General features: G+C 36.9%; 2 protein-coding genes across 4 annotated transcripts in view; both read left to right on the plus strand.

Annotated features, from left to right (window-relative positions):
* LOC126715895 (potassium channel AKT2/3) overlaps positions 1–3379 on the plus strand; it is a 66061-nt gene extending 62682 nt beyond the window's left edge. The window contains exons 7-11 of one of the 3 annotated variants that reach the window (XM_050416744.1): positions 52–369; positions 1489–1677; positions 2025–2100; positions 2193–2765; positions 3097–3379. In XM_050416744.1, coding sequence (XP_050272701.1) covers positions 52–369; positions 1489–1677; positions 2025–2100; positions 2193–2765; positions 3097–3227 — 1287 coding nt within the window. In that variant the 3' untranslated portion in view covers positions 3228–3379. The remainder of the gene's footprint in view (positions 1–51; positions 370–1488; positions 1678–2024; positions 2101–2192; positions 2766–3096) is intronic. The other 2 variants (XM_050416743.1, XM_050416742.1) reach the window with 2 other exon arrangements.
* A 4384-nt stretch (positions 3380–7763) lies between these two features.
* LOC126715899 (uncharacterized) lies at positions 7764–9876 on the plus strand. Its single transcript, XM_050416745.1, has 2 exons — positions 7764–8307; positions 8589–9876. The coding sequence occupies exons 1-2, from the start codon at positions 7945–7947 to the stop codon at positions 9180–9182; spliced, it is 957 nt and encodes a 318-aa protein (XP_050272702.1). The 5' UTR covers positions 7764–7944; the 3' UTR covers positions 9183–9876.
* Positions 9877–21405: the final 11529 nt, after the last annotated feature.

Raw genomic sequence — 21405 nt, forward strand, 5'->3', positions numbered from 1 at the left:
CTTGCCAATCTTGCTCTGTTGACTAACATGTGGTATGATGAAATTGAATAGGTTGCCAAAATGAAAGCTGAGTACATACCACCTAGAGAGGATGTTATAATGCAAAATGAAGCACCAGATGATGTTTACATAATTGTATCAGGTGAAGTTGAAATTATCAATTGTGAGAATGACAAAGAAGGAGTGGTTGGGACTTTGCATTCTGGAGAAATGTTTGGAGAAGTTGGTGCACTTTATTGTAGACCTCAAAGCCATACATATCGAACCAAGACACTTTCACAACTCTTGAGTCTCAAAACCTCTGCTCTATTAGATACAACCCATACTAAACTAGAAGACTATAAGAGAATGTTGAAGAACATCCTTCAGGTCAGTAACTAGATAGAACATGTGTTAAAGCTCTTTTCTCTTTCAACATTTCGATTTTTTTCCCCTTTAGAAGGTCTTATCCATAAGACTCTGTTTATATAAATGGGTTATTTCTTATCAAGCTTAAACAACATGATTATCAAAAAAGCTTAAACAACATTTCTTAATTATTATGCCTCTTCAATTAGCTTCGCCTAGAACTATATTTTCAATTGTAGAAATCAACTTTTTCCTAGAAATATATATTCGGAGAAATCATAATTTTCCACCTTTTAAAAAAAAAAGGAACTTTAAAAACTCTTGGAAATAATAAAGTCAACCAGTTTAGGAACACACTTACTTGCAAGCACTAATAGACACTTTTCAGGTTACTAATGTGCTTTGAAATGTTTTGGTAAACAAAACTTCTATACATGGAGGGTTTTATTTCCTTTATTATCTAGAGTTCTTTTCTTCCCTAAATTTTCACATAAAAATTATTCATACACATTGAAAACTAAGAAAATATAAAATGACTAAATTACAAATTACACCCTAACTTTGACCTATTTTAAATTTGGTCCTTTAAGTTTTTTTTAATCCTATAACTTTAATATATTTTCAATTTAGTTTTTTCATCTACCTTCATCTAATCTTGCCGTTAGTTTTAGTATTTTTCCACATTTCAAAACATCTCAGTTAATGCTGCAAATTGGATGGCAAAACTACAAGTCTACAACGGAAGTGAATATAATCAGTTCAATTAAGGATAGGAAAAAAAAAAAGAAAAAAAAAAGTGAAACTTAAAGGACTAGTTGCATTGAAAACATATCAAAGTTAAATGGTATAATATATAATTTAATCTAAAAATTTTACCGAAATATACATTTAAAGAAAATAATTTAGTAGGAAAAATAGATTATAGTTTTTAGGAAACGAACACAGCCTTATTAGGAAAATTTTGCAACATAATAAAAAGGTCTTGATACTTTTAATCTTTACCTGATTCTTGGAAGAGCATATATTACATCCTGCTTCTTTTTTTGAGAAATATTCTTACCTCCTGCGCGCTTTTGATAACTATGCTTTTGTTCTCTTTAATTAAGGACTCAAGCAGGTTTATTATATGGTGTAATGCAGCATCAAAAAAAACTAAAGGATCTAAGTATTGGAGATTTGAATGTGGACAATGGGGAAGAAGAGGGTGACCCAAACATGGATTCCAACTTGTTGACAGTTGCTGATACAGGCAATGCTGCTTTTCTAGATGAGCTTCTCAGGGCAAGGTTTGTTCCTGATATTGGAGATTCTGAAGGAAGAACCCCATTGGTATGTTTTTCTGTTATATATATATATATACAATAGAATTTTTTATGTATTCGTTTTTTATACTTTCAAAAATATGTATAACTCTATAATCTAATTGAAAATAATTTAACAATTAAGGTAATAAAGGAAAATTGAGAAATTTAAAATTCAAGTACTTCAAATTCCATAAAATTAAGAAACACCATTTATATAGCACATGGAAAGTGGCTAGTGTTTAATTAGATTACCTATATATATAAAATATGTAGAAAAAAAATTTTAAATAAAATAAATGAACATGCAACATAAGAATATTGATCAGATGATGATGATGATGTTGATTGTTATTATTATTAAAATTCTTGTAGCACAGAGCAGCATCAAAAGGGCATGAAGAGTGTGTTTTTGTACTCCTTAAGCATTCATGCAACGTACACGTACGAGGTAATATCCAATGCTTTTTAACATGTTTCCATTTTCTTTTTCTAGTTAAATTCTTGCTTACCTTAAGTTTATCTCTGGTTAAATTCTTGCAGACAATAATGGCAACACTGCATTATGGGATGCTATAGCATCGAAGCACAGTTCCATATTCCGAATCCTCTACCAATATGCTGCTGTTCGTGATCCATACACTGCTGGTGATCTTTTATGCACTGCTGCAAAAAGAGATAATATAACAGTGATGGAGGAACTATTGAAAGAAGGAATAAGTGTGGACTCAAAGGATCTCCATGGGTACACTGCAATTCAGATTGCCATGGCCAAAAAAAATGTGGACATGGTAAATCTACTTATGATGAATGGTGCAGACGTTATTGATATCAATTCATATGAGTTTCCTTCGACGACTCTAAACGAAATGCTGCAGAAGAGAGAGGTTGGGCACCGCATTGTAGTACATGATACCATGCCAAATGAAGTGCTTTTGGGGAGGCATGATGAAGGAGAGCAAAATTGTAAATGCAAAAAACCCAGTGGACCTATTTGTACTCCAAGGGTGAGCATTTATAGAGGCAATCCAGTTGTGAGGAGAGAAACTTGTTGCACGGAATCTGGGAGGTTAATTGAGTTGCCAGATTCACTAGAGCAGCTCAAGACCATTGCAGGTACATATATATTCTCATGAGTACTAATGCTAAGCATTTTTTCTTTCAAAATTTTGAAAATTTTGATAAGACCTAATAGCATGATTTTTTTTTTTTAATTTATCAAAATTAGGACATTTTTGTAAAATAAAATCATGTCTCATTTTTAGCATTCCACTCTATACTTCACAAACTCATTAGAATCTTGACATATTATGTTTTTTTTAATGGTAGAATATATATATATATATATATAGATATATATGAGTCATATAAGGTTCCGATTGACCCCATTTTTTGGGTTGAATGGTTCCAATTTGACCTTATTAGTGTATTCAATCAACTTTTATAGGTCAAAAGTTTGGGTTTGATGCAAGAAATGCTTTGGTAATGGATGGAGAGGGAGCAGAAATCGATTCTATTAAAGTGATTAGAGATAATGATAAACTTTTCATAGTTGAAGATTCAAATTCCCCAATGTAATCAGAATTTTTAAGCACTAATAATGTAGATTAATTAACAAATGCTTGTCAAGAATATTCCTTCATTCACTTCTATGAAAGAAAGCTCTTTCTTGAAGAAACGTGTATATTTTGGTGGAATCACATAATCAATGGAAATATCTTTTGCTTTCCTTTTTATTATTATTTTTTTCCCTTCGGTAAAAATCAAAAGTGTGCGTGAATTTTTTCTTTATTATTCTTCATCATTTTCTATGTTTATATATATATATATATATATATATATTTTTTTTTTTTTTTTCTATGTTTATACTTACATGTTTTAGATATTAAGTTTTTTTCAAACTAATTAATATTACAACCCTTAATAAGACCATTTCATTCAGATATGTTATGACATAGAATAATAGCACTCAAAAGTCGGTGATGAACCCTCTTGACCAAATAGACTGGACCACTTAATTAAAATCGGTCATTTACTAAAGAAAAAGACCTCAGACCAACCCTCGAAAGTGAAGTGACCAAGAAAACTCCGATGGCTATAAAATGCAAGTACAAACAATTAAAACTTCGTATATTTATCAAATAGACAACACCCAAATACCAAAACAAATCTTGTCGTAATAACAAAACTTAATATCATTATTTTGTGATAAACTTGAATTCTTCAAAAAAGTTTTTATAGTCATGGTCAAAATTATTTTGTGATAACTTGATTTCAAATTATTCATGGTCAAAATTTTCAAGTAGTTACTTACTTAAGTCAAGAAAGATATTTGATATGATCCACATACGATTATAATTTCCATTTGAGAGCATCGCAGCAGGTAATTCCATTTGTCTATAGACTAATATAGGTAATTCCATTGTCATTGAATTTGAGCTCTGATATCAACAACAATGAACTAAAAATGAATCTTATCACAACGTACAATTTTACAACACCACTCATGGGGCAATTAATATTGGTTTAACTCCCACTCTCAATTAACTAACCTTGGATCAAATTTGCAAATCCTTTTTTTTATTTACAAACAAAGGTATTTAGATCTCTTTGAGTAGTATCCAATTATTTCATCAAGTGTATGTAGTCTCCCATCATAACAGACACACCTTACCTTGACAATTTTGGTACCTCTCCTTTGCTCATCTGCTGAAGCCTCATATGTCACGCACAAACAGAAACAACAACATTGCATGAATGGAACTTAAGCAATTGTGTTCTTTTTTTCCACAGACGACCGACCTATTTTATTTAGGCCAAGCAAGCCACTTTGATAGGACAATACTTTAATTTAATTCGTACCTAAAAAATTATATGATTCTGAGATATGATCATTGCCCTCTTTGAAATTGTATAGGGACTACGAAATCTTGAGTTTGGAACGTGATATTGCGTGCAGTTTTGCATATTAATGTTACTACAATTTGCTTTTTCTTTTTGACTTTTATTTTGGCATATCTATTTGTCTCTCTTTATTATATATAATATCAGTAATATTCTCATAGTCTCATACAATGCATGTGGAGGAGAAGAAAAAAAAAATCACAAATTGAACAAAAAAATCATTAAGTTGAAGCCTACCGTGAAAGACCAAACTTTTGTTAATTAAAACTATATAAAATTACGGATGATGATTAAAATAATTTTAAAAAATATTTTATGAAAATTCTTTCAAACATTCCAAACCTTCACGAAAGTTTTTTTGTTGGTCATCAGTTGAAAAAGGTGTAAAATAAATGGACAATGATATTGTTCACATGACAAAAGGAGGAAAAAATATATATGGAATCCTCTTGGCACTCTAATTGCATATATGTGTATTATATACTATGTGATTAGTACTATGCCCTATGCGATGCACGAATTAATTATAAAAACTCATATATAAGCTAAAAATAAATAATTTAATATAAAAATGAACAAAAACTAAATAGTAGAGAAGAAAGTACGAAAATTACTTAAAATTTAAATGGTTGGAGCAAATAATGTAAGAACAAGTTCTTATTAAAAAAATAAATTATTAGATTATTTATAAAAATTTTAATGATTGAATTTTAAACATATCAGTATTTTAAAATTTTAAAAACTTTGGTAATAAAATTTCACTAAGAGTAAACTATTTTAATAAAATCTATATCCATTTATAGTGTATTACATGACATGTTGTATGATATGTATTACTTACGTTGAGTCCCACACAATGCAAGCATGACATTTAAGACCCAAATTTTATTTTTAAAATTAAAATTTATGGTAGATTGTTAAAATAATATAAAATAAATAATGTAATTTCTATTAAATTTATAAAAAAAATTAGTATTAGAATTTTGATTGGGATAGTTTTTTTAAACTTCTTGAAACGTTAGTAGAGTTTTACACAAGCAAACTAAATGAAACAAACAAACAAAAAAAAAAATTGGGAGGTGGTGGGGGTGGGGGGGGGGGGGGGGGGCGCGGAAGTAATTACATAAAAGTATCCTAGGTTTTTAATTTTATTAATTAAAGTCCAAAATTTAAGAAATTGTTTCAATTTGAATCTTATGTCAATTTCCATTTTTTATTGTCCTTATTCTAGGTACAAAACAGAGAAAAGCATGAAACCATTAATCAAAATATGCGTTTCACTTAGGGCTTGTTCTTAAATCAATTTGGCAACCGCTGAACAAAGAGGGTAGAGAGATAAATCTAAGTCTAGAGAGAAATTTTTTTGGCTAAAGTGAATAAATGATTTCCAACAAACAGAAGATGGTTACTTATATGGAAGACAAAGTTTTATCAACAGTTTCTCTTTTTTTTTTTTTCCTGCTCCATTACTATATAGAATAATAAAAATGAATATAAGAGATGGACAGTGACTTCAAATTGAATTTCATATGTCTAGAACTTTAATCATCAAAATTAAAGTCTTGAGACTTAATTTGAAATACAATATAAACTTTAGAAATTTTTAGTTTTATGTAATTTCTCCCTTAAAATAAGGAAAAAGGAAGAACGTCTAAGACACAATTTTAATTATATGGTAAGTAATATGATGTGTCCACTTAATGTATAAAAAACCACTTTTATGATATAATATAAGTACATTATTTGAATGAAATTCCATTAAAATAAAAATCTTATTCCATAGTCCATCCAAAGTACAAAATAAATTTGGGCATTTCCCTATCTTAATTGCCTTGCGCATGTTTTCCTCACCCCAGAGAGGTGATGAAATAGTGATAGGTTTTGGCATTAGCTCACCTTGTCTCGAATGTGTATATATTTTGATTATTATTATATTTAATTCAATCCTTATTTAAATATATATATATATACTATTTATAATTTATTTTTTTATCACATACTCTTATCATCTCTCTCTCTCTCTCTCTCTCTCTCTCTCATTGGACTGTCTTGCTTTGTTGTCATCCTTAACACAAACGCATGTAATTTGTAGACACGTCTAGTCTAGACTATGATTCAAGATCAGAATTTAAATTTAAATTAATGAATCCTTAATACTTTTCATACCTACGTATTTATAAAGACACTTTAAACCAGTTATCATTCTTTTCAATAAAAAGTCATAATTCATTTTCTGCTCCCAAGTGAGTTTGGTTTCCCCTGTGCCCAGCTCCCTTGAGAATTGCTTAAATTCAGACCTTTAGTGCTTGGGGCACACACACACACACATGTGTGTGTGTGTGAAAGAATGGACCATCATAGTTATCTAGATTTCTAGAATCAATGGGCACACAGATTATAATATTCCATTCCATGGGAATCAAGAATTTTAATGACTAAAGAAAAATGTAGGTCTAAAAGAGAGAGAGAGAGAGAGAATCTGCATTTGAAAACATAAACTACTCTATTACAGAGAAGCCCTCACCATCCAATTCCTTTCAAAAGAACCAAATTTTGGAATACAACAACAAAAAGGTGCAATATGAAACGTGTAGAAAGATGGGGAAGGAAGAGAAAAGGTAGAGAAGCCAAATAGCACTCAATTTCGAAGGGAACCAAATCAAACTAGAAGAATGAGAAGAAAAATCTCAGTCAAAGTAGTCAGACTTATAATACGGAAACACAATCTAACATATCATATGATAAAGAGCTTCAAGATTGTTGATTTGCTTTCTAACATATATTCCTATATTATTTTTTTGTGTGATTTACTTTCTATTAGATATATTCACCCCCTAGGATTGTCCAAAAAGAAAAGCAAAAAAAAAAAAAAAAAAAAAGGGTAATAAGTCAAATAAAGAAAAACTGGAGAGAGCCCATGAAGTTCTCATGTTTCATATTATTCTCTCTTTGCAATTGATAGGTTATTAATTATAAAAATGTAATTCAAACATTTTTTATTATGTCGGTGGAATGTAACAGATCACAGATAGCGTTTATTTTGCCACATTAATTTGTAAGACTTTTATAGTAAAGTTGATAATAGTTAGCATTTTTCTTTTCTCTCTCTCTCTCTCTCTCTCTCTCACTTTTTCGTTTCTTTCTTTTCATAACAGCCCATTTAACAATGAAACAGCAGATTCCCAATCATCTCCTCCACTCTATAGGAAACACCCATAATTACACCCAACAATGCTTTTAACTATATAGAAACCTGAGCTCCTGGAGCTACCCAGTACTTTTTACATTTCTTCTTTAATTTTCTTTATCTTCTAATTATATATACCCATCAATCTCCATCATCTTTTTCTCCCCTACCCACCATATATCATCTTTTTTTATCTTTCCTTCCATGATGGATCCCTCATGCATACCTTCTTCTGTCAATGGCTTCTACAACTTTCTCAACCAAGGACTCGATGATCTTGATCGATCCTTGCTCTCTCATGACTTCATGTCAACCCAGTTCCTTCAAACTGTGCTCTCTTCACTAAGATCCTTTCATTCCCAGTTAACCATTTTGGTTCAAAAGCTTCACTTGCCAATAGGTGAAAAATGGCTAGATGAGTACATGGATGAAAGTTCAAGGCTTTGGGAAGCCTGTCAAGTACTTAAATCTGGTGCTTCCGGAATGGAAAATTACTATTCAACTGGTGCCAATATAGCTTCCTCCTTTGATGGTTACCACCATTTAAACCCTCAACTTTCACGTCAGGTTTGTGTTTTAAAAGTTGACACATCAATTTGTAACATTATCTCAACTGCTTAGAGTGATGTGCACATGTATTTCTCAAATATGTTCAAATTTGTTTTCAAACTTTTAAAAAGTTGGCGCATCAGTTTATAAGGACTTACTCGATGTGCACATGTATTTCTCCAATATATTCAAAAAAAAAAAATCAATTTAATTTTATTATGATTTAAGTTTATGCATATATAGGTAGTTGGGACTATATATATTATGATTTATAATAATTATGTACAATTTATGCATAGGTAATTCGAGCTATAAGTGGTTGCCAAAGGGAAATTATAGCGTTGGAAGAGGATAACAAGAGCTTGATGGAAACAAGAATTCAACCACTATCATTATGTTTCAATGAGAACATCTCAACAGTATCAAAGTTCAACGGGTTCAATGGTTTTCGAGGTGTTCTTTATGCAATGAGAAATGTTAGTTCATTGCTTTTGATGATCTTGCTTTGTGGACTAGTTTACTGTTGGCCTGCATCGATGTTTTGCCAAGGAGGGTACGAGGGAAATGCTATATTTGGTTCATCTTTCATGGTCTCAATTCAAAGATTGCAACAAAGAGTGGCAAATGAGATAGGTCAAATTGAAGGGCAGCCAGGAATTTTGCTATACGAGTTCCGGGAAGCGAAAAGCACCATGGAAGAGTTGAAGCTTGAAATGGAGAGGTTTTTGGAGTATGAAGCTGAGGTTGACATTCAAGAAAGGGCTGATAGGTTGAAGAATTGCTTTGGGTTGTTGAGATGTGGGGTTGAAACTATAATTGGACAGCTTGATGATTTTTTTGATGAAATTGTTGAGTGGAGGAAGAAGCTTTTGGACATGTGCACTCATAGGTAGAGAGAGAGTTTGGACACATGAGCAACCCTAAATTGAGAGGAAAAATTTTAAAAGAATTTAAAAAAAAAAAAAGAAAAAAAAAAAAGAGAAGCTCATAACCAGTGCACAACTCTCCCACTCTTCTAAATTGGCATTAATCTCAACCATCTCTCTCTTTCTCCAATTTTTTTTTTCTATCTCGAAGTCAAAAAGGTCCTATTCAGTGCACAAAAGTCCAGCTTTTTAACCAAATTGAAACTAATCTTAGTGCCTTACCCTTCTCTCTCTCCCCCTCGCTCTGTCTTCTTTTTTTTCTTTTTCCTTTTTTTTTTTCCCTTTTATATCTTCAAGTCACTTTGTTTTAAAGCTACAATAGTGTTGAAGCATTGAGCTAGCTTTGTCAGAGCATACCCAGAAAGGAAAATTCTGAAGGAAAGAGAATGTGATACTTTGCTTTGAACAAAAGCAACATTACTATCCAAAGGAACAAGAAGAATATTAAGACAACCAATAGCTAGCTTGAATGGAAAGCACAATTTTCATATCCAAAGTCAGATTCTTCTCCTGTTAGAATGAGAAGATAACATAGATGGAGTAGAGAAAATGATGCTTCTTGTTTGTCCCACTGGACCAGATGTCACAGATAATTAAGTATTTAACATGTATGAGGTTTGCCAGAATTTTCTATGAAACAGTTTGAGAGTTACTAAAAGCACTTTAATTTTATAATATCTTCTTGTAGCTCTCTCTCTCTCTCTCTCTCTCTCTCTCTGTGCCATAAAATAGGTACTGTTTCACTACTTTATCGCATTAGTTTATTCCGATTTTATATTTGAGCAAAGCGCTGAATTGACTTATGTGGAAATTTTTGCCTTAGTTTTTCATGTTATGCAAAACAATCAAGATGGATAGTTCTGATGGTTTTTTATGAGCTGAATTGAGGTTGTTTAGCTTGTTTGTGATTTGTGAATGTTTCTGTTAGTTTCTTTTTTTATTCCTTATTTAGTTTATGTTGGTAGGTAGAGCTCTAATATTTCTTTACTATATTACAAAGTCACAATTTCATAATTTGGAACATTCAGTCCAGCAGGAGAGACATTAATCATGCAATTAATAACTTTCTGCTGCAATTCCTTAAGAAAAATCCTAAAGCCCCAAATTATTTTATAAACTTTTTTAAAAACTGCTTGAAGCTTTAACATACTTGAAGCTTTAGCATCCAAATAAATAAATAAATAATCAATAAGCTTGGGTACATATTTCTTCAAAAATTATTTCTTAAAAGGAAAATGTGAGGAGTGAATTTGAAATATCTTTTTTTTTTTTTTTTTGACTTATTTGCTTATGTACGTCCTTCTTTTTGTAAATACAACTTTACTTTTGTCCAACCTAAATTTTAAATAAAATAAACTACTCCTAAAAATAAGTTCTACCAAATCAAACTTTATAGAAAATGCAGCAATACCATACAAGGCAGAACATAAGACCAAGTGTTGAGGAGAAAGTATTACATGGATTTGATATATGCATCTTCTCTTTCAAAATGTGTCGGTCAAGTGATTTTTATTTGTAAGATAGAGGAAACTTATATCAACTACTACGTAGAATAATTATTGAACTTCCAAGATTGTCAACTGCCTTGAAGCAACAATGACTACATAAAATAATTATTGAGCTCCCTTAATTGTCAATTGCCTTGAAGCAACAATGACTACATAAAAATAATTATTGAGCTCCCAAGGATTGTCAATTGCCTTGAAGCAACAATGAGTACTTCCCTAGTCAAGTTTAAGAAATATTTGTACCATAAAAGGAGATTATGCTACCTGCCCACAAGACAATCTAAAAAATCATTTGCAGACAATGACATTTCTTAATTAAGAAGAAAAGTTATCTTAATTTATTTGTGGGACAGCTTCTTACCTTCTTTTCAACTTTTCCAACTATAAGCTACTTGATTCATCATCTTCTCAAACAAAACAAAACAAAACAAAACATTAAAGAAAAAAAAAAAGTTGCTCGATTCACCTTTGATCAAGTTTAGATATAGAAATATCATAGCTCAAAATTTGATCCAATGTTTTTGTCAATGTCAAGAACAATATTCATCAACCCTGTAATAGATCTTGAGGCAAGATTGAATGTCTCATATCATGCTAATGTGTTAATAGAACTACTCAGTGCTGTTTGAACCTTATATTAGCTGCATGCACAAAGACAGATTCTCTTTCTACTCATAATGTGAAGTGTGGAAAGCTAGCACAGCAGTGCAAAGCACAGCCACTACTATTAAAAGTCCTTATCAACATGAGCCAAACAGTTAAAAATTCAGTGGCACTTGAGTGGAAAAAGGAAATGAAGCAAAGAATTAAGATTCCTATAATACTTCTTTTTTCCTTCCTCCTGATTTCCTATCTCCAGTCAGGAAAGATTGTACCCTTGTAATGGTGCATCCTTTTCTCTTAGCATATCTTTTACGGCTAAAATCAGTGGCACTTGAGTAGGAAAAAGAAAAATGAAGCAAGAATTAAGATTCGTAATACTTTTTTGTTCCCAATTTGCCTTCTCTAGTCAAGAAAGATTGTGCCCTTGTAATGGTGCGACATTCTTATCTAACATATCTTTTGCATTTTCATAGAGATTCTTCAGAGTTGTGATAGTAAATTACTAATCATTCCAGTGTGAAACAATGATGGAAAAGTGGGCTGATAGGACAAGTGGACATCAACAGAGGCAGTGAGAGAGAGAGAGAGATTGAGAGAGAGATTCCTAGGTTTGCTTTACTAAAAATTCAAAAAGCAGTTTTTTTCTATCTCAATGGAGCTTTTGTCTGATTCTTGTTTGGTTTGAAATGAAAGCAATGGTGTTAGCAGTCGCTGTAGTTGATGATGATGAAATGTCCCTCATGACTCATGAGTCTCTTAAGGCCAAGCACTGACATGTTTCCTGTTCATTTTGATTCCTAAGTTTTTATAATCTTTTTTTTTTTTCATTCCACTCTTCTTTGTAATAATGTCTTCGTCCTTTCCCCATAATGAAATTATGGTAGTAATGAATCTACTTTCAGAATTGCACAGTTTTACCATATTAGTGCATGCATTTTTCACCCAATTCATCAAGTGTGACTTTGTATGGTTAATTTATTTGTTTCTCTAACAAGTAACAATCTTACCTTATGTGGCCTATACAATATTTGACCGCAATAGCAACTCTTAACTACAATTATCACCCTCACAAACAAAGAAAAAATTGTTTTTTTTTGGGACAAATTACAATAAGCCCAATTCACAAACCATTTCTCACTATGACCTCATCATTCTCAACACCTAGCAACCGATTTGATTAATTTCAAACTAGAAATTTAGTCGCTTACAGTAGTTAAGCTTGTTTTTACCTTGCTTACTTGTAATTCAAAATTTGACATTTTATCTATCTGAAATTAACTCTGTTTGTCTCCCGTAATCTACATTTATTAAAAACTAGTCACGAACCCGCGCGTTGCACGTGAAAATCATTTTTATGGTGGTTTTATTTATTTATTTATTTATTTATTTACAATATAAACTAATTTAATAAAGAATAATGAATTTCATAATCATATTTTTATTTATTATAGAAACAATCGTAAATATAATATAAGAACAATCATAAATCATAAATATAAATTTTATCGTACCAAAATGAAAACAATACAATTTTGTAGGGACACAAAATCTTCAGCGGCCCGTCAACGTTGTTGGGCTCGCGCAAGGATTATCCCTCACAATGATATTTGTAGAGAGTGGGCTTAACAAAAGGCCAGCGTTGGGTCGCGGGGCGGCATCTCGGGCCGGACTACAGGCATACCGACATGAGGAAGAGCTTCGGGCTGGATATTCAGGCCCTTCAATCTTGTATCTAGGAGGATTTGGCTCCTCGGATATGATCCGAGGAGTGAGGGCGCTGTTCCCGGTCACCCATCGGTGGGATTTTAGGTGATGTCCGGCGTGTCTTATCCAGACCCTCACTTTCATCAAGTCTTTCTCCAGAAGCCAGATGGGAGTCCCCCTTTTTTTGTCACATAACATTCTCTTTTATACTAGCCTACGTTAGTTGTCCTTCGTCCACGTGTAGGGTCGATCTTTCCGGGACAGATATCCGTCCCATCAGTCTAATCCCAAATTTGCTGTAGATGATCCATAAAGCCTAAAATCCCGGCTCTGTTAGGGGCAGTGTTATGTCAAGGAAGGGTATTAAGGACTATTTCCATGAGATATTTTCTGACCTCTCAAGCTCGCCTGTATCCCATTTTCATCAGTGGGGTTCTGGGCTTTCCGAGGACGGAGTGGTCCTCGGACGTGTCTTTGAGCCATATCGAGCTCACTATTTTCGGGCTTGGGACCTGGCCTCCTTTAGTTTGGGGGCCTGGGGATTCCCTATAAGTGAGCGACCCGGGCCCGTAGATTCTTGGGCCCCCACAATAGCCCCTCGAAACCCTGCTGTCCAACGTCCTGGTTGGAGAGGTGGGTTTCGGTAATTCCGAGCCTGAACTGCGGCTCATTTAATTTCGGCCCTTGATCAACGTTGATGACTCTTCACCTCCCCGAGGAATGCGCCGGTCTACGAGTCATTTTTCCTAGATTTACGTACGCTGCCGTTATGCCGCGTGGTTATCCGCAACGTGCCTTTAATCCCTTGCCATTTACGAGACCTTTCAGATGTAACGGTTACTGATGGTGTGGGAGAACGAAGCGACGCGTCGTACTCTGGATTTCCTTGAGGGTCCAAATGTGTCACATACCCTCTTCTTCGTCCTCTATATAAAGAGAGAAAACAGGGGGTGACCTTTTCATATCAGAATCCCTCACGTTCTTCCCAGAGTCCATTTCCTCCTTCCGGTTGCTCCCCCTTCTATAATACTTATTTCTCAGTAATCCACCATGAACAAATCCCTCTTTTCCCAGAAACGCCATATCCCAACAAAACTCGAGATGGCTCGGTCTGGGCAAGGATGGCGGAGGCTTAAGACTGGCTTCCCTATTCTTTTAGCCAAAATTCGAAGCAGGGACTCGTCACACCCCAGTTCTGGTGTGACTGAGTCGAAAACTTCCCTTGTCATCTCCATCTGCTCTCTCACGAGCATACCTAATAAGGCTCCCCTTCTCCCTCTTTTGCTCCTTTTATTTTCTTTTCATTGCTTCACTCTTCTTCTCCTCCTTCCCGCTCATATCCTCCATTTTCTTTTGCCCTTGCATTCTTCAGTAACAAGAGCTTGCTGAAGTGCTTCCATGTGTTCCAATTCTTCTTCCTTCTCCTTCATTATTTTTGTATAAGGATCTTCCCCTGATAGGAGCAGTACCGAGGCATAGATTTCAGAAAGACTTTGAAGACGAATGCAGAAGGCACCTGATGGTTTATTTACTTGTATTACGGATATTGTTATTGTTTTAGCAGTTCATTTTTTGTATAGGCTTGTTTAAGCCCTTCCTTGTATGTTGTAACCATTTGTTATATTAATAAAAGTTATTGTTATTCTACTTCTTGTGTCTTGTTTATATATTTTAATAAGCATAAAAGCGCTGCTCGGCATAATAGTATAGCATTTGAATCAATAATGACTAAGACCAAAGTAATCCTTAATAAAAAGATGCCACGATAACTTTAAAGAGATTACTATTCAACATAACAATCCGACCAGTGAAGAATGAGACTTATCTTAAAGTTAGCCGTGATGTGTGTTGAATGCTCGATAAGGTGTAGGAAGTACTTGTCCGAGGACATATTACCCCCCGGGTGAATGGCCTCCTTAGGTTGACGATCATTAGGTTATTCCGCCATCTCCATGATACGCGAGCCTTAACCTTTTCCAGTATTTAAACCGAGAAATTTCTTCATTCGGGCAGTTGATTTCCCAAGAAGCCTGAGTCCGAGGACTTTGCAAAATCTGGGTTCTGTTCAAGACTTATGCGTTTTGTCTTATGTACTTGACTTTTCTCTTAGGCTTGAATCCGAGACTTGTGTCCGTATTGGTACTTGGTTTTCCCTTTTTAACTTGAGTCCGAGGACCATGCAAGCCTTAGGTTCAGTTCGAGACTTGTGTCTACGTCAGTACTTGGTTTTCCCTTTTAGCTTGAGTCCGAGGACCATGCAAGCCTCAGGATCTGTCCAAGATCAATGTCCGCATCAGTGCTTGGTTTTCCCTTTTAGCTTGAGTCCGAGGACCATGCAAGCCTTAGGTTCTGTCCGAGACCAATGTCTGCATCAGTACTTGGTTTTCCCTTTTAGCTTGAGTCCGAGGACCATGCAAGCCTTAGGTTCTGTCCGAGACCAATGTCTGCATCAGTACTTGGTTTTCCCTTTTAGCTTGAGTCCGGGGACCATGCAAGCCTTAGGTTCTGTCCGAGACCAATGTCTGCATCAGTACTTGGTTTTCCCTTTTAGCTTGAGTCCGAGGACCATGCAAGCCTTAGGTTCTGTCCAAGACTTTGAGTTCAGATCTTCCCTTTCATTGAGCATTTCCCGAGGTGCCAAACAGGGTGTCCCTAGGCCTTCACGCCAAGAACCCGCGGATCAAGATACATTTCTGCAAACTCTGGCCACGCAGTACTTCTCTGACGCCCCAGGGATCGAGGCGCGCCTTCACGAGGCTTCTTGAGTCTCTAGACTGCAGTTGACGTTGGAAGTTGAGCCAAAGCCATTTTGTCTGTAGTGTTCCTTGGGACACCGCGTGAGTTGACTGCCATCATCTTGTCTTTTCAAATAAATAGGAGGGAGAGAGGGTTGCTTTATATATACACCCATCCTTTTATTTTTCTCTCGTATCACGCTCCCCATATCAGTAGCTCTCCTTTCTTGGCATAACATGTGGAAAGCGAGGGTTGGGAAGAAAGAACCTTCTCCGCCGCAGAAGCGCCGTGTCCTCATGAGGCTTATAACAGTAAGGTATGGGCACAGGAAGCACAAGTTCAGAAGAGTACTCCATCTCCACCGAGGGGGAACGGCGTCTCTCCCTCTTTTAGTCAAAATCCGAAGCAGGCTCTGTTCATGCCAGCACTTTGGTATGTCAGAAGAAAGATTCTCCTCCATCAGCGCCTCTGCTTAGCAGCAGGCGAATATTTAGAGAAAGCCCCTCAGTTTCCCACTCCCTGCATCTTTCCTTCAACGGTGCCAGGCTCAAGTTGGGTTTCTTTGGCTGCCTGAGTTATGGGCATGTAGGAGCGCGGGGGAAGAATAAGGTCTCGGAGCTGTAGCCAACCTTTCCTCCGACATACCTCCTCGGCTTTCTCCAGCTTTCTTGTATTTTTCTTTTTCTTGCTTCTGTAGTAAGCTTTGACGTAGGCTGATTCCAGCTTTTCATTGTACTCTGTACTATTTCTTCGTTGTAATAAAAATGGAAGTTGACTTACATGTTTTAAGCGTTGATCTATTGGGCAATACCACTTTGTGAACGAATGTGCTCTATGTATGCGTTGTTTTGAAAATATTTGTAACAAAGCTATTTTGAAGTATAATCTAACCAACTCTCATCTACCAGTACTATCAGGTATTACATCGATAATTTGTAATAAATCGAACTTAGGAAACTGACCGAGATATCAGTTGTGTATTCTGTGATGAGCGCATGAATATCGTCCAAGGCTGATAATTTCTAAGCAATCCATCTGAGCAATTGACTGGGACATAGGGGACTCCGATGACGCTTTCTTGTATTCGGTTTCCCCATAGGCTTCGGTCCGAGGACCTTGCAAGGCCTTGGTTCTGTCCTTTACTTATAAGATGTCCTCTTTGTACTTGGTTTCCCCACAGGCTTGGGTCCGAGGACCATGCAAGGCCTTGGTTCTGTCCATTACTTATAAGAGTTCTCTTTGTACTTGGTTTCCCCACAGGCTTGGGTCCGAGGACCATGCAAGGCCTGGGTTCTGTCCATTACTTATAAGAGTTCTTCGTTGTACTTGGTTTCCCCACAGGCTTGGGTCCGAGGACCATGCAAGGCCTTGGTTCTGTCCATTACTTATAAGATGTCCTCTTTGTACTTGGTTTCCCCACAGGCTTGGGTCCGAGGACCATGCAAGGCCTTGGTTCTGTCCATTACTTATAAGAGTTCTTCGTTGTACTTGGTTTCCCCACAGGCTTGGGTCCGAGGACCATGCAAGGCCTTGGTTCTGTCCATTACTTATAAGATGTCCTCTTTGTACTTGGTTTCCCCACAGGCTTGGGTCCGAGGACCATGCAAGGCCTTGGTTCTGTCCATTACTTATAAGAGTTCTTCGTTGTACTTGGTTTCCCCAGAGGCTTGGGTCCGAGGACCATGCAAGGCCTTGGTTCTGTCCATTACTTATAAGATGTCATCTTTGTACTTGGTTTCCCCACAGGCTTGGGTCCGAGGACCATGCAAGGCCTTGGTTCTGTCCATTACTTATAAGAGTTCTTCTTTGTACTTGGTTTCCCCACAGGCTTGGGTCCGAGGACCATGCAAGGCCTTGGTTCTGTCCATTACTTATAAGATGTCCTCTTTGTACTTGGTTTCCCCACAGGCTTGGGTCCGAGGACTATGCAAGGCCTTGGTTCTGTCCATTACTTATAAGAGTTCTTCTTTGTACTTGGTTTCCCCACAGGCTTGGGTCCGAGGACCATGCAAGGCCTTGGTTCTGTCCATTACTTATAAGATGTCCTCTTTGTACTTGGTTTCCCCACAGGCTTGGGTCCGAGGACCATGCAAGGCCTTGGTTCTGTCCATTACTTATAAGAGTTCTTCTTTGTACTTGGTTTCCCCACAGGCTTGGGTCCGAGGACCATGCAAGGCCTTGGTTCTGTCCATTACTTATAAGAGTTCTTCGTTGTACTTGGTTTCCCCACAGGCTTGGGTCCGAGGACCATGCAAGGCCTTGGTTCTGTCCATTACTTATAAGATGTCCTCTTTGTACTTGGTTTCCCCACAGGCTTGGGTCCGAGGACCATGCAAGGCCTTGGTTCTGTCCATTACTTATAAGAGTTCTTCGTTGTACTTGGTTTCCCCACAGGCTTGGGTCCGAGGACCATGCAAGGCCTTGGTTCTGTCCATTACTTATAAGATGTCCTCTTTGTACTTGGTTTCCCCACAGGCTTGGGTCCGAGGACCATGCAAGGCCTTGGTTCTGTCCATTACTTATAAGAGTTCTTCGTTGTTGATAGTCTTTTCTCTATACTGACTTATTCCTTGAAGGTCAGCCCCTAGATCAGAGAGGGAAGAGTTGGCTCGAGGCCGCAAGCCCCTAGAGCTGTCCACTCCGTTGGCAGTGCACGGCGCAGCTCCTAGCGGTGGCTCATGGCGGAGTAACAACCGTACGTCGCCGGGAATGGGAAAAACCCGTGAGCCTCTGTTTGCTGGAGAGCTGACTCGTGCGCCACCCGTGCCAACGCGCAAGCCCTTTCCCACAGACGGCGCCAATTGTAGGGACACAAAATCTTCAGCGGCCCGTCAACGTTGTTGGGCTCGCGCAAGGATTATCCCTCACAATGATATTTGTAGAGAGTGGGCTTAACAAAAGGCCAGCGTTGGGTCGCGGGGCGGCATCTCGGGCCGGACTACAGGCATACCGACATGAGGAAGAGCTTCGGGCTGGATATTCAGGCCCTTCAATCTTGTATCTAGGAGGATTTGGCTCCTCGGATATGATCCGAGGAGTGAGGGCGCTGTTCCCGGTCACCCATCGGTGGGATTTTAGGTGATGTCCGGCGTGTCTTATCCAGACCCTCACTTTCATCAAGTCTTTCTCCAGAAGCCAGATGGGAGTCCCCCTTTTTTTGTCACATAACATTCTCTTTTATACTAGCCTACGTTAGTTGTCCTTCGTCCACGTGTAGGGTCGATCTTTCCGGGACAGATATCCGTCCCATCAGTCTAATCCCAAATTTGCTGTAGATGATCCATAAAGCCTAAAATCCCGGCTCTGTTAGGGGCAGTGTTATGTCAAGGAAGGGTATTAAGGACTATTTCCATGAGATATTTTCTGACCTCTCAAGCTCGCCTGTATCCCATTTTCATCAGTGGGGTTCTGGGCTTTCCGAGGACGGAGTGGTCCTCGGACGTGTCTTTGAGCCATATCGAGCTCACTATTTTCGGGCTTGGGACCTGGCCTCCTTTAGTTTGGGGGCCTGGGGATTCCCTATAAGTGAGCGACCCGGGCCCGTAGATTCTTGGGCCCCCACAAATTTTTTTTAGAAATTCAAAATGCAAGTTAATGAAAATATTCATTTTTTAATAAAAGTTATTTATAACATTTTATGAATCATTGAAAAGAATATAAAATTTAGAAATTATTCTTTTAGTTTTAAACAAACTTTCTCAAACCTTATTTTTTCTACCTACAATCCAAAACATCGAAAACGTAACTAAGAAAATTAATAAACTTAACAATGATTAATTGGACCAATTAGGAAAAACAATTTGTTGTTGATAACCTATTATGGTTATTTTCTTTGTAGAAATAGTAATTTCATCCACCCAAAACATATTATCAAATAAACAATTATTAGCAAAATCTAAGAATTAAATTTCTATATATGCATTGTTATGAAATAATAATAACAATTAAAGTAAAATTGCAAAAGCTGAAATTTGTCACCCATATGATTATTTTCATTTGGATAACCTTTGTTTTTCTCTAAATAAATAACATTATAGAGTACTTCTAATACAACTTGATGGTGTTACAAAAAAGCACCAACTCCTAAACTCGTCCATATGGCTCGTCCATTGAAAGACTGATTAGGACGAACCAAGCACATGAGGTGATCATCCCAAGCATCCTTTATGACCTCGTTCGTCTTTGGACAAATGAGGTCCCATGAGAAGCTTGTCCATCCTCATAATCGTTTGGACAGACGAGCTCTACACGAAATTTGGAAAAAGTAAATACACAAGGGAAAGTCGCCCCTAATGGCCTCGTCCGTCCTTAATAAAGGATGGATGAGTTCATTGGGTTGGACTACCATGTGCCAAGTTCTCCGTTAACTACTATGGAACACAAGTCCAACTGAGGTAACTTCCATGGCAGTTATGGAAGTTACCTCCAAATCCTTCGGACTCCTTGACAATAGGAACGGTTATTAAACAGATAATCATTTCACACATGCTATATAAGCATTCTTCGATAAGAAGGTAAGGATTCATTCAGACATTTATTTCAGAAATCACTTCCTTCTTATTGGGAATTACAAATTCACTGACTTCATCATCGGAGGACTTTTGGCCGGTCCCCTCTAACTTAGTATTTGTTTTCAGGATCAAGCCCCAAGATCATCAGCGCCCGAGACTTATCAACCTACTGATTTCCAAGGAACTATCAGTTGGCGCCGTCTGTGGGAAAGAGATTGTTTTGCAGTTTTCTTTTCCGTGACAAAAGGTTGATGGTTCGAACCAAATCGAGGGCTACTAGCCCAGGCCATCAGGTAAGCAGAAACGCTTCAAGCAACCCTCATCGCGATCGCCATCTGCACCGGTCATACAGACATCATCTATCCAACATGTGCAATCTATGGCGGCTGCAATGGCGGAGTTGACTCGCTAAAACCAAGAGTTAAGAATGGAGATTAATCTGAGAAGGCAGACACGTGAAGAACGTGAAGGAGGAGGACAAACACAGAGTCATGATGATAGAGAAAATACTGAAATTGGAAGTAAAAAGTCATGGAGGAAATGAAAGAGAACATGAGAAGGGCGAATCCAATAAAAGATTTGGTCCACAGAACTGATTCCCCCTTTACAGCCTCCATCAACGGTCACCTTCTACCATCAAAGTTCAAGTTGCCTTCTTTGGATTCGTATGATAGAACACGCGACCTGTTTGATCACATTGCCACCTTTAAGACCACTATGCGTCTTCAAGGGGTTCCCGATGAAATAATGTGTAGAGCTTTCCCTACTACCCTCAAGGGCCCAGCACGAGTTTGGTTCAGCAAAATACCCCCGAATTCGGTAAGTTCTTTTGAAGAGTTGAGCAAGTTGTTTGTTAATAATTTCATTGGGGGACAAAGACACAAGCATTCCTTGTCCAGCTTGTTGACCATAGAGCAAGGGGAGAACGAGAGCCTGCGGTCATTCATCACTCGTTTCAACAGAGAAGCCCTGAGTGTGGACGAAGTGGATGATAAGCTTCTATTGGCAGCCTTCCATAATGGGGTGAATTCAGATTTATTTATACATAAACTCTATGAAAAAGAGCCTCAGTCCATGGCCGAACTTGTCCATTCGGCCCAAAATTTTATGAATGCAGAAGACGCGATC

The sequence above is a fragment of the Quercus robur genome, chromosome 2 (assembly GCF_932294415.1).
Source record: "Quercus robur chromosome 2, dhQueRobu3.1, whole genome shotgun sequence".
Taxonomy (NCBI): Eukaryota; Viridiplantae; Streptophyta; class Magnoliopsida; order Fagales; family Fagaceae; genus Quercus; species Quercus robur.